We start from the raw sequence: 15,487 nt of genomic DNA on the forward strand, positions 1-15,487 counted from the left end.
CTGATTAGTAACTTTGTGGACGACACGGAGATTGGCAGAGTTGCTGAAAGTGCCGAGGATTGTCAGAGGATATAACAGGATATAGAAAGATTGGAGACTTGATCACGGAAATGGCAGATGGAGTTCAATCCGGACAAATGTGAGGTGATGCATTTTGGAGGATCAAATCTAGGTATGATTTATACTGTAAATGGCAGAACCCTTAGGAACATTAACATACAGAGGGATCTGGGTGTGGTCCACAGTTCCCGAAAAGTGACAACACAGGTGGCCATGGTGATTAAGAAGGCATATGGCATGCTTGCCTTCATCAGCCAGGACATTGAACACAGGAATTGGGACATCATGTTGCAGCTATATAAAACCTTGGTTCGGCCGCATTTAGAATATTGCGTGCCACATTATCCGAAGAATGTGGAAGCTTTGGATAGAGTGCAAAGAAGGTTCACCAGGATGTTGCTTGGTCTCGAGGGTGTTGGCTATGAGGAGAGGTTGAATAAACTAGGATTGTTTTCACTGGAAAGACGGAGGCTGAGAGGAGACCTGATAGAGGTCTGCAAAAGTATGAGAGGCATAGTCAGAGGCTTTTTCCAAGTGGAAGTGTCAGTTACAAGGGGTACAGGTTCAAGTGAGAAGGGAAAAGTTTAAGCGAGATGTGTGGGGTACGTTTGGCATTGCGGATAGCGATGAGGACTGTCTGAGGATACAGCAGGATTTAGGTTGTCTGGAGACTTGGGCGGAGAGATGGCAGATGGAGTTTAATCCGGACAAATGTGAGGTAATGCATTTTGGAAGGGCTAATGCAGGTAGGGAATATACAGTGAATGGTAGAACCCTCAAGAGTATTGAAAGTCAAAGAGATCTAGGAGTACAGGTCCACAGGTCATTGAAAGGGGCAACACAGGTGGAGAAGGTAGTCAAGAAGGCATACGGCATGCTTGCCTTCATTGGACGGGGCATTGAGTATAAGAATTGGCAAGTCATGTTGCAGCTGTATAGAACCTTAGTTAGGCCACACTTGGAGTATAGTGTTCAATTCTGGTCGCCACACTACCAGAAGGATGTGGAGGCTTTAGAGAGGGTGCAGAAGAGATTTACCAGAATGTTGCCTGGTATGGAGGGCATAAGCTATGAGGAGCGATTGAATAAACTCGGTTTGTTCTCTCTGGAACGAAGGAGGTTGAGGGGCGACCTGATAGAGGTCTACAAAATTATGAGGGGCATAGACAGAGTGGATAGTCAGAGGCTTTTCCCCAGGGTAGAGGGGTCAATTACTAGGGGGCATAGGTTTAAGGTGAGAGGGGCAAGGTTTAGAGTAGATGTACGAGGCAAGTTTTTTACGCAGAGGGTAGTGGGTGCCTGGAACTCGCTACCGGAGGAGGTAGTGGAAGCAGGGACGATAGGGACATTTAAGGGGCATCTTGACAAATATATGAATAGGATGGGAATAGAAGGATACGGACCCAGGAAGTGTAGAAGATTGTAGTTTAGTCGGGCAGTATGGTCGGCGCGGGCTTGGAGGGCCGAAGGGCCTGTTCCTGTGCTGTACATTTCTTTGTTCTTTGTTCTTTGTTCTTTGAGAGTAGTGGGTGCCTGCAAAGCGCTGTCAGGATATGGTCGAAGCAGGCACATTAGCAACATTTAAGAGGCATCTGGATGGGTACATGAATAGGGAGAAAATAGAAGGATATGGACCGAGTAAGGGCAGAAGGTTAATTTTTTTAGTTCGGGCATTATGATCAGCACAGACTTGGGAGGGCCTATTCTTGTGCTGTCCTTTTCCTTTTCTTAAAATTGTAATTGCAGGATGGACTGCCTTTAAATAGGAGGTACAGTCGAGGTACATTCCCATGAGCAGCCAAAACTAGAGCTCCCTGGACAATGAGAGAGTAAGGTGAAGCAGAGAAAACGTAATGTGACGCATGTCAAGTTGATAATACAAGCGTGATCCAAGCAGAATGTACCAAGTTAAAGGGGGTGGGGGGAGTGGCAGAGGTGGAAATGGATATTCGGGTAAGAGAAAGTATGAGAAGAGGCTGACCACTGATATGAAAGTGAATCCAGCAATCATCTGCAGGCATAGTAATTGTAAAAGGACAATAGAAGATGGGAGGGGGAGTTTAGATCTTCAGGATCTAAAAGTCGATCGCCACATGCAGGCACAGGACTTGACTAACGTTCTAAATGACTAGTTTGCATCTATTTTTACCAAAAAGATGATGCCACCAAATTTTAGAGTGATAAAGAAAGAAATTGAGAGAATGGATGAGCTTTACGTTGACACAGACGAGCTACACTGTAACCTCTCCTGTTCCAGGCCTGGGGTCAAGACCATTCTGGTTTCTGGAATTTTCTGAATTATAGAGTTGTCTGGATTTCTGAACAATATTAGAATGCCTCATCTCCGGAGTATGGATCGGATGCACCTGGGCCATAAACTGTGGCAAAACATTATGAAGCAATGATATTTTTAAAAAAAATCATTGATGTGATTTGGGTTTTGCTGGCTAGACCAGCATTTTTTTCTCATCCCGAGTTTCTGTTAAGAAAGTGGTGGTGATCTGTCTTCTTGAACTGCTGCTTGTTGATAGGGTGACATTTGGCTCAATGCTAACATCAGTCATGCTGGTGACCTCTGGAATTGGCCGAGATGGATTATCCACCCAGCACTTCTGGCTGAAGATTGTTGATGCTTCAGCCTTACCTTTTACACTGGTGTGCTGCACCATTGAGGATGGGGATATTTGCGGAACCTCCTCCTCCAGTGAGTTGTTTAATTGTCCATCACAGTTTAATGTGGCAGGGCTATGAACGTAGCTCTGTTTATTACTTGCTGCTTCTGTTTGGCACGCAAGTCATCCAATGTTGTAGCTTCACCAGGTCGACACCTAATTTTTTGGTATGTCTGGTGTTGCTCCTGGCATGATCTCCACTCTTCATTGAACCGGGGCTGATCCTCTGGCTTGGTGGTAATGGTAGAGTGGTTCATATACCAGATTACAGATTCTTGTCGAGTACAATTCTGCTGCTGCCCACAGCGCATCATGGATGATCAATCTTGAGTTACTCGATCTGTTTGAAGTCTATCCAATTTAGCACGGTGATTGAGCCTCTCAACGTGATGGAGGGTATTCTCAATGTGAAGATGGGACTTTGTCTCCACAGAAACTGTGCGGTGGTTACTCCTACTAACACTGTCATGGACAAATGCACCTGTGCCAGGAAGGTTGGTGAGGGTGACGTCAAGCAGGTTTTTCCCTCTTGTCCCAATACCATGTGCTTTCATTTTGCTAACTAAACAATTTTATCAAAAGTCTTTTGAAAATCTCAAGTATACTACGTCCATCAAATCTATAAATAATATCCTCAAAACGCTCCCATCAGATGACTCAAATATGGTTTCCCATTCATAAATCCATGTTGACTATGCCCAATGAGATCATTATTATCCAACTGTTCATTTACTGCATTATGGGATTTTATTGCATTTTGGGGAAAGTTTGAGAGAGCTGAGACGAGTGGCACACTGTAAAGAGGAGAGGGTGCTCGAGGAGTTGAGAGACAAAATGTGATTTGATTATAAGAGTCACACTTCCACTACAGCACTCCCTGTGAGGCTGGTGTTAGAAGGTAACCTAGAGGGGAGGGTTTAATAAACGGGATAGTATCATTAACTGTGAGCCAGATTCCCAGATGAAAGCCAACATGACAATGCAGTCATTTGCAATAAGTTCATGGTTAGAAAGGGACTTGTTTATAATTGAGCAGACATTCTGGAGGATGATGTGGAGAGGGGCAATAATTGTTACTCTGCTGCCATCTGACTGGTTTGTAATTTCTCCAGAAATCTGTACTACTTCATCATCTTTGATAAAATGTCCCATATGGTACCTTGTCAAAGACATTCTGCCAATTGATGTGCACAACACCGTCTGCATTTCTCTATCTACCATGTTTGTTAGCCCTCAAAGTGTTTTGAGATCTAACATTTTCCCCATATCCATTATTTCACCTAACTGCTCACAACACTTCAGAATTTATTTCCTCTCTGATATCCCCATAATGTAAATCGATTGATAACCGTGAAACTATTTTGATTGTCATAAAAACATATCTGGTTCACTAATGTCCCTGGAAATCTGCCATCCTTACCTGGTCCGGCCTACATGTGACTACAAATCCACAGCAATGTGGAACTGTGGGTACTTTTGCGAGTTTGCAGATGACACAAAGATATGCAGAGGGACAGGTAGTATTGAGGAAGCAGGGAGGTTGTAGAAGGTCTTGGACAGGCTAGGAGAGTGGGCAAAGAAGCGGCAGATGGGATACAATGTGGAAAAGTGTGAGGTTATGCACTTTGGAAGGAGAAATGTAGGCATAGACTATTTTCTCAATGGGAAATCAAAAGCACAAAGGGACTTGGGTGTCCTAGTTCAAGATTCTCTTAAGGTTAACGTGCAACGGTTAGGAAGGCAAATGCAATGTCAGCATTCATGTCGAGAGGGCTAGAACACAAGAGCAGGGATGTACTTCTGAGGCTGTATAAGGCTCTGGTCAGACACCATTTGGAATATTGTGAGCAGTTTTGGGCCCCATATCGAAGGAAGGATGTGCTGGCCTTGGAAAGGGTCCCGAGTTCACAAGAATGATCCCTGGAATGAAGAGCTTGTCACATGAGGAACGGTTGAGGACCCTGAAACGAAAGAGAAAATGTTGGAAAATCTCAGCAGGTCTGGCAGCATCTGTAGGGAGAGAAAAGAGCTAACGTTTTGAGTCCAGATGACTCTTTGTCAAAGCTCAAAGAGTCATCCGGCTCAAAAAGTTAGCTCTTTTATATGGTTGAGGACCCTGGGTCTGTACTCATTGGAGTTTAGAAGGATGAGGGGATCTTATTGAAACTTACAGGATACTGAGTGGCCTCGATAAAGTAGATGTGTCGAGATGCTTCCACTAGCAGGAAAAACTAGAACCTGAGGGCACAGCTTCAGACTGAAGGGGCGATCCTTTAAAACTGAAATGAGGAGGAATTTCTTCAGTGAGAGGGTGGTGAATCTGTGAAGGCTGTGGAGGCCAAATCACTGAGTGTCTTTTAAGACTGAGAAAGTTCTTGATTAATATGGGGATCAGGGGTTATGAGGAGAAGGCAGGAGAATGGGGATGAGAAACATATAAGCCATGATTGAATGGTGGAGTAGACTCAATGGGCCGAGTGGCCTAATTCTGCTTCTATGATTTATCTCCAGTCAGCTCCCTTTGGACATCAACACTTCTCCATTTAAGAAATATTCTGCCTTTCTGTTTTTTTCTACCAAAGCGAATAACTTCACACTGAGTCACATTATAGTCCATCTGCCATGTTCTTGCCCACCCTCTCAGCTTGTCCAAATCCCATTGCAGCCTCCTTGCATCCTCCTCACAACTCACTCTCACCTAATTTTGTGTCATTAGCAAATTTGGAAATATTTCATTTTTTACAGGAGTTTAATTATTCACCTTTTCAGTCCTTAAAAAGAAACCATCTGACTGTTCATGTACAGTCCGTGCCACCTCAGTTACCAGCTTTCTCAAGTCTGCCCTCAGGCATTCTAGTTTTTCCATTGGCATTTTCCTTCCCAAGTCGGATAAGAAGTCTCATTTTGTGGTCAATACTGCCAAGATGCTCACCCACATTTAGCCTACCTATCTCTTTTTCAGTATTCATAACCAAATATAGCAACACCGTTATCATCTGACTAATATGCTGCTTGAAGAAGAATTCCTATACATGTTTCAGGAAATCAATTCCTTTGTTGAATCATAGAAATATCTATTGAGAAGGTGACTACATGACTCATTCTGCTGTTGCTGGCTTTGCCACTCCGTTCTGAGCTCAGTTTCCCTTTTAAAAAAAAAAAGTCCATGGCAGTAATCCGCCTTGTGTAACACCATGGTTTGGGCCATGGTGGTGTAAACTGTTAACCGGGTGTGGCTCAGGAGTCCCACTCTGACATGGGAGTCTCTGCTGCATTTGCTGCAGAGGGAGATGATGAGCTGAGAAGGTGCGTGATTCGCTGGCCTCAACGCACCCTGCTGGACTTTTTGTTTACACTTCCCTCTTTCAATGCTCTGCTAAACAGTCAGCCTCCAGCAATCACGGCCGTCAGCAACCCCCTCCCAGTTGTCAGTGTCAATATCTGCCATCTTCATAGCTTAGCTCACTCATGGGTGTTCTTGTAGTGGAGGTACGAATGTCCAAGAGGCTGTGACCCAGTGCAGTTCACCATATGTGACCGTCACCCATCTGATGAACATGCATGCTTCAGGCATTGTTGATCAGTAATTAGTGTGTGCTGATGAACTTGGCATGCTCCAGGACCTGGGTTTTTGATCTGAAAATGCCGGGAGAGGCCAAGGATACATTTAAGACAGTGAAGATGGAAACTGTTCAGTCTTTTCTCCTGCTTAGCATATGTTGTCCAGGTCTCACCACTATGCAGAGGAGTGCACTGAGGGTGCAGGCTTGGTAGACTCAGTTTGCTGTTCTTAGTCCAAAGATGTGCAAGTTAAGTGGGGTTGTGGGATTACAGGGATAGGGCTGGGGGTTAGGTAGGGTGCTCTTTGGAAGGGCTGGTGCAGACATGGATGTCCTCGTGCACTGTAAGGATTCTGAGGTTGCTGTTGTTCCACACTCCTACTTAGTTTGGACATAACAGCTTTCATGATGCATGTGTTGATCTCAAAAGTGACAGATTGCTGGTGATTGTAAAGCCTAACTATCTGAAGCACTCCAGCGTCAACCTGGTAATGCTGATAGATGGTGGTATGGCAATAGCCCAGACCATGGCATTTGTCTTGCTGATGATGGTGGTCAAAGCAAACTCTTTGCAGGGTGAGAGTCTGTCTGTGTTGCAGATGTTCCTAAGGAAGCATTGTTAATGTGTCAAAATTTAATATGAGTCAAGATGAAAAGTAGAGGAGTTACTTGAATTAGATTGCTCCCAATGTGTCTCGCTCATTTATTGAACTACTCCTTGTTTATCTCTTGCAGATTGACCTGTATGTTTGTCTTGTCTGTGCACGCGGGGATGATGAAGACCGCTTGTTGTTATGTGATGGATGTGATGATAGTTATCACACATTTTGCCTCATTCCTCCTCTCGTGGACGTGCCCAAGGGAGACTGGAGATGTCCGAAGTGTGTGGCTGAGGTAAGGTCCTGCCAGACTTGATCTCATATATGCCTGTGGGTTGAGGCGGTGATAAAGTGCTCATTTCTGCTAAGTTCCGTCCGCTCTTTATTGCTAAGTTTTTATTTAAATTGAGTTGTCTGTGTAATGTTGGCACCATCATGGGGAGCAGCTGCATGAAGTTTATTTTTTTTATTTACTTGTTTTTTTGATCATTTAAGATACTTTCTAAATCACAAGTGCAACAAATTGTGCACCTTTCTCTCATTGTGACTTTTACGTTGCAGCATTTGAATTTTATAGTGGGTTGCAATGTTGTCAAACGTTCAGTTCCGTTGCTGGAAGGATGAGTGATGAATTAAGTATAGATTTTGTAATGAAACACACACTTTCCATTTTGGACTGAAATTTAAAATTCAAGCCTTTCATTTCTTAACAATTTTTTCTTGTACAACCACCTGACTTGTACAACTTGCAGCTCTTGGAGCCCATGTTTCCTTCAGTTTTCTCTCTTTGTCACCTGTTATGGCACCCTGGGCGAGTGCATGGTCAGTTCCAGCCCCAGAGTCCCAACATAAGTGAATTAACCAATAATTTGTGTGTTTTCCTGAGATCTTTAACCCATGACTGCTCCAATAAGTTGCAGACAACACATTTGGAAGTTACACATCAGAAAATTGTTTATTTATAACAAGAGTAAAAGATGAACATTAAATGAGAATAATGGAACAAAGCCTACCTATTCCCAAAACCCCGTCCCACCCTTCACCCACACACACAAAAGCCAGCACAAGGAAAGCAGTGGGGGTGGGGGGGGTAGGAAAGGTTCAAAAATAACAAGGATTCAGAGTTCTGAGAGATTTGAGGACCCTTGCTGCTGGGGTTGTGGTTCTCTAGGCGCCGGTCTTCGAATGCAAACTTTGGGGAATTGATTTACAAAGGAGATTCAGGTCTTTGCAATTCCATCCTACGACCACCTCACACACAAGATTCAGGTCGGTGCAGTTCTATCCTTAGGGCACCACATGGAGCCTCCGTCTCCCTGATAAATTACTGGAGCTCTGTACCTGAGAAATTACAGCAGGCCTTATTTCTAGTCTGTCCTTTTCTGTTTGCCTGAACTCAGTGCATAGATTCTGCCTGTATGGTGAATCGAGTCTTCAGACTGGATTTTGCCCAGCTATTCAGACAGAGGATTGAACTGTTACAGACCTGGTAGGAGAGCCTGCTGACAGCATTTCACTCCAATAGTTCCCTTCACAGGTCTGTCAGTCTTTTAAATAGGTATGCCTTCACAGATCTGGCTAGGAGCCCCTCAAATCACCTGGCAGAGCGAGAGAGTGCCTTCAAGGTGATTCCTGGCCGAATCTCCTCCTAGAACTCAGGACAAAATGGAGCTCTTCACATGACCTGTCTTTCTTCCAGAATGCTCTGAAAAGCTCCACCAATCGCAAGCAAGAAGAGGGGATTCCTCAGATTGACTGCTTGCCAAGTCTATCAAACTGATCTCCCGGGCTAGTTCATTAGTGATCTTTCGGTTTGCTAAAGTCTGTAGCTTAAGCAAAAGTTTCAATTGTGCAGCAGCTAACATGAAGACTGTACATTAAGGGCAGCCAGCAGGACAGGAATTGAAAAAGAAATACAGAACAGACAAAGGTTTTTGTCAGGATCCTGATACTGTGAAGGTGCCGACTCTTGTTGAGTATGGTTTTAAGAATGCCTTCATCGCCATTCTTTATGTGTAAACCAAAACAGTGAGCATTGGCACCTTGTCTTCTGAATTTGGTGAAGTTGCTTTTGTTTTTGTGAAGCATCTAAAGTATTACAAATGAAAAGAAAGCACAGTGACAGACAATTCGGCCCAACTAGTCTATGGCAGAATTTATGCCCCTCTCCTCACCTTTCTTCGTTTAATTCTGTCATTTGTAACTCTATTCTCTCCTCCCTTCTTTGCTTGTCTAGCTTCTCCTCAAATACAATTCTCTTTGACGGGCGGTTCCACATTCTTACAGCTCTTTAAGGGGAAAGAGTTTTTTAATCTGAATTCCCTATTGATTTTCTTGGCAGCTATCTGATATTGATGGCCTCTAGTTATTCAATTTCCCACAAGAGGAAATCCATACCATCAAAATCTCAATTTACCTCTCTGATATAAAGAGATTAACTCCAGCATCCTTCATCTCTCCACATCGCAACAGTCCTTCTTACATTGTAGACTACATAGCCTTGACATTCTTCCTGGAATATGGTATCCAGAATTAGACTTGTCACTCTAACTGAGGCTGAACTAGTGTTTATTAACACTTTGCATAACTTGTACTGTTATGGCACCCTGGGCGAGTGCACAGACAATCCCAGCCCCACAGACCCCGGAGTCCCAACATAAGTGAATTAACCAATCATTTGTGTTTTCTGAAGATCTTTAACCCTTAACTACTCCAATGGGTAACAGACACCATGTTTATAAGTAAAGCGTGAACTAACTTTATTAATAAAAAAAGGAAAAGATGAATATATATAAAGAAATAAGAGAACAAGGGTCTACCTAATCCCAAAACCCTGTCCGACCCTTTACCCAGACTCCCACAAGACAGACGCAAAGTAGGTTTTTGTGGGGGTGAAAGAAATGGGGGGTAAAAGGTAGGTTTGAGATGAGTCTTCACTGCTGTGGTTGCAGCCTCTGGGAAATGGATTTACTCAAGAGGTTCATGGTGGCGCAATTCCACCCTTCAAACATCAGATGGTGTTTTTACCCAAGAGTTCCAGGTCCGTGCAATTACACCCTTTTGCCATCAGATGGCACAGGGTACAGAGGGTTCAGATTAGTGCAATTCCATCGCCGGCCCTTAGATGGTGCTGTATACAGGATATTCAAATCAGTGCACTTCTGTTCTTGAAATGAAATGAAATGGAAATCGCTTACTGTCACAAGTAAGCTTCAAATGAAGTTACTGTGAAAAGCCCCTAGTCGCCACATTCCGGCGCCTGTTCGGGGAGGCTGTTACGGGAATCGAACCGTGCTGCTGGCCTGCCTTGGTCTGCTTTCAAAGCCAGCGATTTAGCCCTGTGCTAAACAGCCCCAGTCTTCTGCCACCAGATGGAACTCTTGCCTCCTGGTAAGATTGCAGTCACTCCCTTATAGGTACAAAGATTTATTCTCCTTTTCCTGAACCCTACACCAGACCTCTGGCCGCACTTTAAGGAATATTCTCGGTTTAAGATTCAATTTTGAGCTCTTCCCTGCCACTGATACACACAGTTCGAAGATTGCTAACCTGTGGGCTAATGGCTTGCACTTCAGGATCTCTTTCCCAGGGGCTTTCTGTGTCTTTATAAACAAGAAAGTCTTCACAGATTTAGCTAGACTGCCTCTTAAAATCGTCTGGCAGAAGAGAGAAAGAGAGAGAGAGAGCCTTCAGGGTCCTTACGAGCTGAGCTTTCTTCACCGAACTGAACAAAAGAATGAACTCTTCAGAAGACCCGTCTTCATTCTTGAAAGTTTCTGACTGACTTCACCAACCACAGGCAACGACAAGAGAAGGCTGAAAATTCCACATACACTGCTGCTTGGCTGCTTGCCAAGTCTAACACACGACATTGCTGGTTCTGCCACAAAACCTAGAAGGGATGTTGTGGCCTGGCCCAACAGGACAGGGGTGCTCCAGTTCTGCCAAAAGTCTAGTTTAAACCGAAATCCCAAAGGTTGCAGTAATGTTGTAGCAGCTAAGCAGAAGACTGTAGATCAAAGTGGGCAGCAGGACCGGGATAAAAGGGGGAACACAGGACAGACAAAAGGTTTTACAACAATAACCTCAGAGTATTCCGTGAGTGAGAAATTGAATAGTGGTGTTCGGGAGGTTGACCGCAGGTTTCTGTGTGCAGTGCTCTGCATAAGCCCGGAAGATTATTAATGACCTGTGCCAGCTGAATGAGCTTATTCAATGCCAGGATATCAAATTTGATCAACGCATAAGCGTCTTTGTTAGTTACTCCTGAAACAACGAGAATTACAAAGTAAGATTCACTGCTGCCTCAGTGCCAGGAACCCGGGTTCAATTCTGGCTCGGGGTGACTGTGGAGTTTCCACTTTGTGTGGATTTCCTCCGGGTGCTCCGCTTTCCTCCCACAGTGCAAATATGTGCAGGTTAGGTGGATTGGCCAAGCTAAATTGTCCTTTAGTTTCCAAAAGGTTAGGTGGGGTTACGGGGATAGGGTAGGGATGTGGGTCTCGACAGAGTGCTCTTTCACAGGGTTGGTGCAGACTCAATAGGATGAATGGCCTCCTTGTGCATTCATTTTTGGGGCTGATAAAGGGCCACTAAGCAAGTTGTATTTTTGACTTTTTGTTGAGGCAAGGTTTATGGAAGCTCAGTGGCGAGTTACTGGAGGAATTTGATGTTTGTTGCACATTGTAAGGAAGGAGAAGCTTACTGAGGTATGGGACAGCTGTTGCAGTAGCACTTGGTCTGTAACATGACCAAAGCATGAAGAAGAAGAGGGCTCTTCAAAGAAAGAGGAAATGGAAAACCTCCAAAGAAGACCCCCCACCACAAAGGGTGTTGCAGGAACATGACTCCAAGTGAACCTTCATAACAGTACTTGGGGAGGAAGAAGTTGTCACAAAGTTGTGCTACCTCTTTCACACAAGCCAGAGTCTCAAGGCAGGGTGAGGACAGCTTTCCCAATGCCCGTGATGGCCACCATCACTCTGCTGTTTATCTCACTGCATCCATCCAGGTGGGAACTGGCAACACCGTATAGTTTACCTTTCAAAGAAGCATCAGGGAGGCACTGTATGTAAGTAGAGGGAACTTGATCCTCTGCTTTCAGGAAGGGGACTGCAGGGTGAGAAGGTACCTGGATTCGCCAGGATAGTGGCTTCCTGATGGTAAATTGTCTCATAGACTACACGCGATGAAGAGGAAAATAAATTATCACCCATTGAACACAGCAAAAGGAACCTAGTGTGAGGTTTCACTTCAGTTAAAAAGAACTTGCCCATCCCAGATTAGAATCATAGAATTTACAGTGCAGAAGGAGGCCATTCGGCCCATCGAGTCTGCACCGGCCCTTGGAAAGAGCACCCTACTTAAGCCCACACCTTCACCCTATCCCCGTAATCCAGTAACCCCACCTAAACTTTTAGACACACTAAGGGGCAATTTATCATGGCCAATCCACCTAACCTGCACATCTTTGGACTGTCGGAGGCAACTGGAGCACCCGAAGGAAACCCACGCACACATGGGGAGAATGTGCAAACTCCACACGGACAGTCACCTGAGGCTGGAATTGAACCTGGGATGCTGGAGCTGTGAGGCAGCAGTGCTAACCACTGTGCTATCGTGCCACCCAGCATTCCCCAACCACCGATCCATTCAAACTCTATCGCAAAGGCTCAATCTACAGTGAATCAATCAAGACCAACAGCAAAAACTCAATGAACAGATTTATCTAGCACTCCCCCTCGCCAGCACTCACCCTCCCTTATCTATAGAAGAAAAAGTGAACACATCAGCTATATGCACCGGCATATTCTCTGCCTTATGGATGCCCTTGTTTGGACTAGTTCTCCCATTCAAGTGTTCTCCAGTAGTTGCAGTATGAGTGCTTGCAGCATGGTTGGTGGAAGGCTGCTAACTTTCATTTGGATATTGCAGGATGTTGTCGAGCAATTCTGGAATTGAGGGCCTGGTCTAGGACTGCACAATCTTGGCACAGTTGGCGTCAGTTGGGCTGGCTGACAGGCAACAAAAAGGGCGGTGCTGGAAGCATGTATATTGTCATCAGGTTTGTGCTCCGTGGTGTCAATGACACACCCACAGGGTGGCACCTCCGAACCTCTACTGGACTAGACTGCTGTGGGAGCCAGCCTGCGCTGTTGAGCACAGAGTTCCACATCCCCAATGACAGCAGTCTGAGTCAGGGTGGTAGATGCCAGGAATCACCTGATCTTTATCTGATCCCTCACTCTCGCAACGAGACATTAGAAGGCCACTCTGTCTGCAGTAGTCAGCAGAAGCATCACCAATGGTCTGGCAATGGTCATCATCTCCAGGTGGAAAAGATGGACTCCAGTCCATTTTTAACATTTCCAGCAAAACAAAACATGCCCAGCTCCCATTCGCAGGTCACTGCTGATTTTGTGAGATGGTGGATGGTTCTTTAACACCTCCTCCTTGCTGGTGAATTGAGACCTTCTGACAGGCCTGCCAATTGCGCCCTGCATCTTGGTATCCTATGTCACGAGCTGTCATCTGCTCCAACTGACCCCTCACCTGAGTCCCATGGAGCAGAGCTCATCTGTGACCCTGCTCTCCAGGAGGTTCACGCACAAACTTGCTTGTCTCCCTTGTCTGGTTTCAGCTGACTCATCAAGTGCTAATTCTATTTCACACTTTCCTTTAAAACCTATGCAATGCCAGTATCTGGGATCACGGCCGCGAGTGTGTCAGGCTGAATGACAGTACATCTTTCTTTTACGCATTGCTCTTTGAAGAATGAACAGTTCTTGACCATCTGAAAGCAAAAAAGCATAAGGGAAAGGTGAGGTGATGGGCTGGGCTGTGGGACGCCATGCAGGAATTCAGAAATCTCTCAGTCTGCAGTTTTCATTTCATGGCAGCTTTCAGGATGAGGCAAAGAGTGAGTAGTGCAGGCAATAAGACGGCAATTGGACATCATCCATGCAAGCTTCAGTTCAGAGTTCTACCTTCTCTGTGACATACAAGACTCTGAAGGGGTTTGACAGGGTTGATGCTGAGATGCTGTTTTCCTTGGCTGGGGAATCTAAAACATAGGCACAATCTCGGGATAAAGGGTCAATTAGGAAAGATCTGGAGATGTGCAGAAATTTGTGAACCTTTGGATCTCTACCCCAACGGGTTGTGGCTGCTCCATCATTGAATCCGTACAATGCAGAAGGATGCCATTCGCCCCATCGAATTCTGCACCGGCCCCTTCAAAGAGACCCTGTCCAAGCCCACTCCCCTGCCCTAACCCCGCAACCCTGTAACTCCACCTAACTTGGACACCAAGGGGTAATTTATCACGGCCAATCCGCCTAACCTGCACGTCTGTGGACTGTGGGAGTAAACTGGAGCACCCGGAGGAAACCCATGCAGACACGGGGAGAAGGTGCAAACTCCACACTAAGCCGAAATTGAATCAAGGTACTTGGTACTGTGAGGCACTGTGCCACCGTGCTGCTGTGAATGAATATATCCAAGGCTGAGTAGACACTTTTTTTCGTGTCTCGGGAAACCCAGGAGCACGGGAAGCTGGTGGGAAAATGGAGTTGAAGTCCAAGATCGACCAAAGAACAAAGAACAAAGAAATGTACAGCACAGGAACAGGCCCTTCGGCCCTCCAAGCCCGTGCCGACCATGCTGCCCGACTAAACTACAATCTTCTACACTTCCTGGGTCCGTATCCCTCTATTCCCATCATATTCATGTATGATCATATTGAATGGTTTGCTCTTGTGTCTATATTTTCCTGACCTGACCAATGTTTTTAAATGCTGAGGCTGTACATGTGTGTGCGAGAGTAAAATTACAAAACATTCTCAATTGTGGTAGAATGGGGTGAAAAGAATGCTCATCTTTTGGAATGTCAAGACTGTCCATTCCTCATGGATGATTCATACATTAGAACATTACAGCGCAGTACAGGCCCTTCGGCCCTCGATGTTGCGCCGACCTATGAAACCAATCTAAAGCCCATCTACACTATTCTATTATCATATTGGATATGTTTATCCAATGACCATTTAAATGCCCTTGGTGTTGGCGAGTCCACTACTGTTGCAGGCAGGGCATTCCACGCCCTTACTATTCTCTGAGTAAAGAATCTACCTCTGACATCTGTCCTATATCTATTTCCCCTCAATTTAAAGCTATGTCCCCTCGTTCTAGCCATCACTATCCGAGGAAAAAGGCTCTCACTGTCCACCCTATCTAATCCTCTGACCATCTTGTATGCTTCTATTAAGTCACCTCTTAACCTTCTTCTCGCTAACGAAAACAGCCTCAAGTCCCCCTGCCTTTCCTCATAAGATCTTCCCTCCATACCAGGCAACATCCTGGTAAATCTCCTCTACACCCCTTCCACATCCTTCCTATAATGCGGCGCAATATAGCACGGTAGCATTGTGGATAGCACAATTGCTTCACAGCTCCAGGGTCCCAGGTTCGATTCCAGCTTGGGTCACTGTCTGTGCGGAGTCTGCACATCCTCCCCGTGTGTGCGTGGGTTTCCTCCGGGTGCTCCGGTTTCCTCCCACAGTCCAAAGATGGACAGGTTAGGTGGATTGGCCATGAT

At 45.3% G+C, this 15,487-nt stretch overlaps 1 protein-coding gene across 2 annotated transcripts in view; it reads left to right on the forward strand.

Annotated features, from left to right (window-relative positions):
* The window catches only part of kdm5a (lysine demethylase 5A), a 408,944-nt gene that overhangs the window by 129,072 nt on the left and 264,385 nt on the right, over positions 1–15,487 (forward strand). For both annotated transcript variants that reach the window (XM_072484202.1, XM_072484201.1), the window contains exon 8: positions 7,028–7,186. In XM_072484202.1, coding sequence (XP_072340303.1) covers positions 7,028–7,186 — 159 coding nt within the window. The remainder of the gene's footprint in view (positions 1–7,027; positions 7,187–15,487) is intronic.

Source organism: Scyliorhinus torazame, chromosome 19 (assembly GCF_047496885.1).
Source record: "Scyliorhinus torazame isolate Kashiwa2021f chromosome 19, sScyTor2.1, whole genome shotgun sequence".
NCBI classification, from domain to species: domain Eukaryota; kingdom Metazoa; phylum Chordata; class Chondrichthyes; order Carcharhiniformes; family Scyliorhinidae; genus Scyliorhinus; species Scyliorhinus torazame.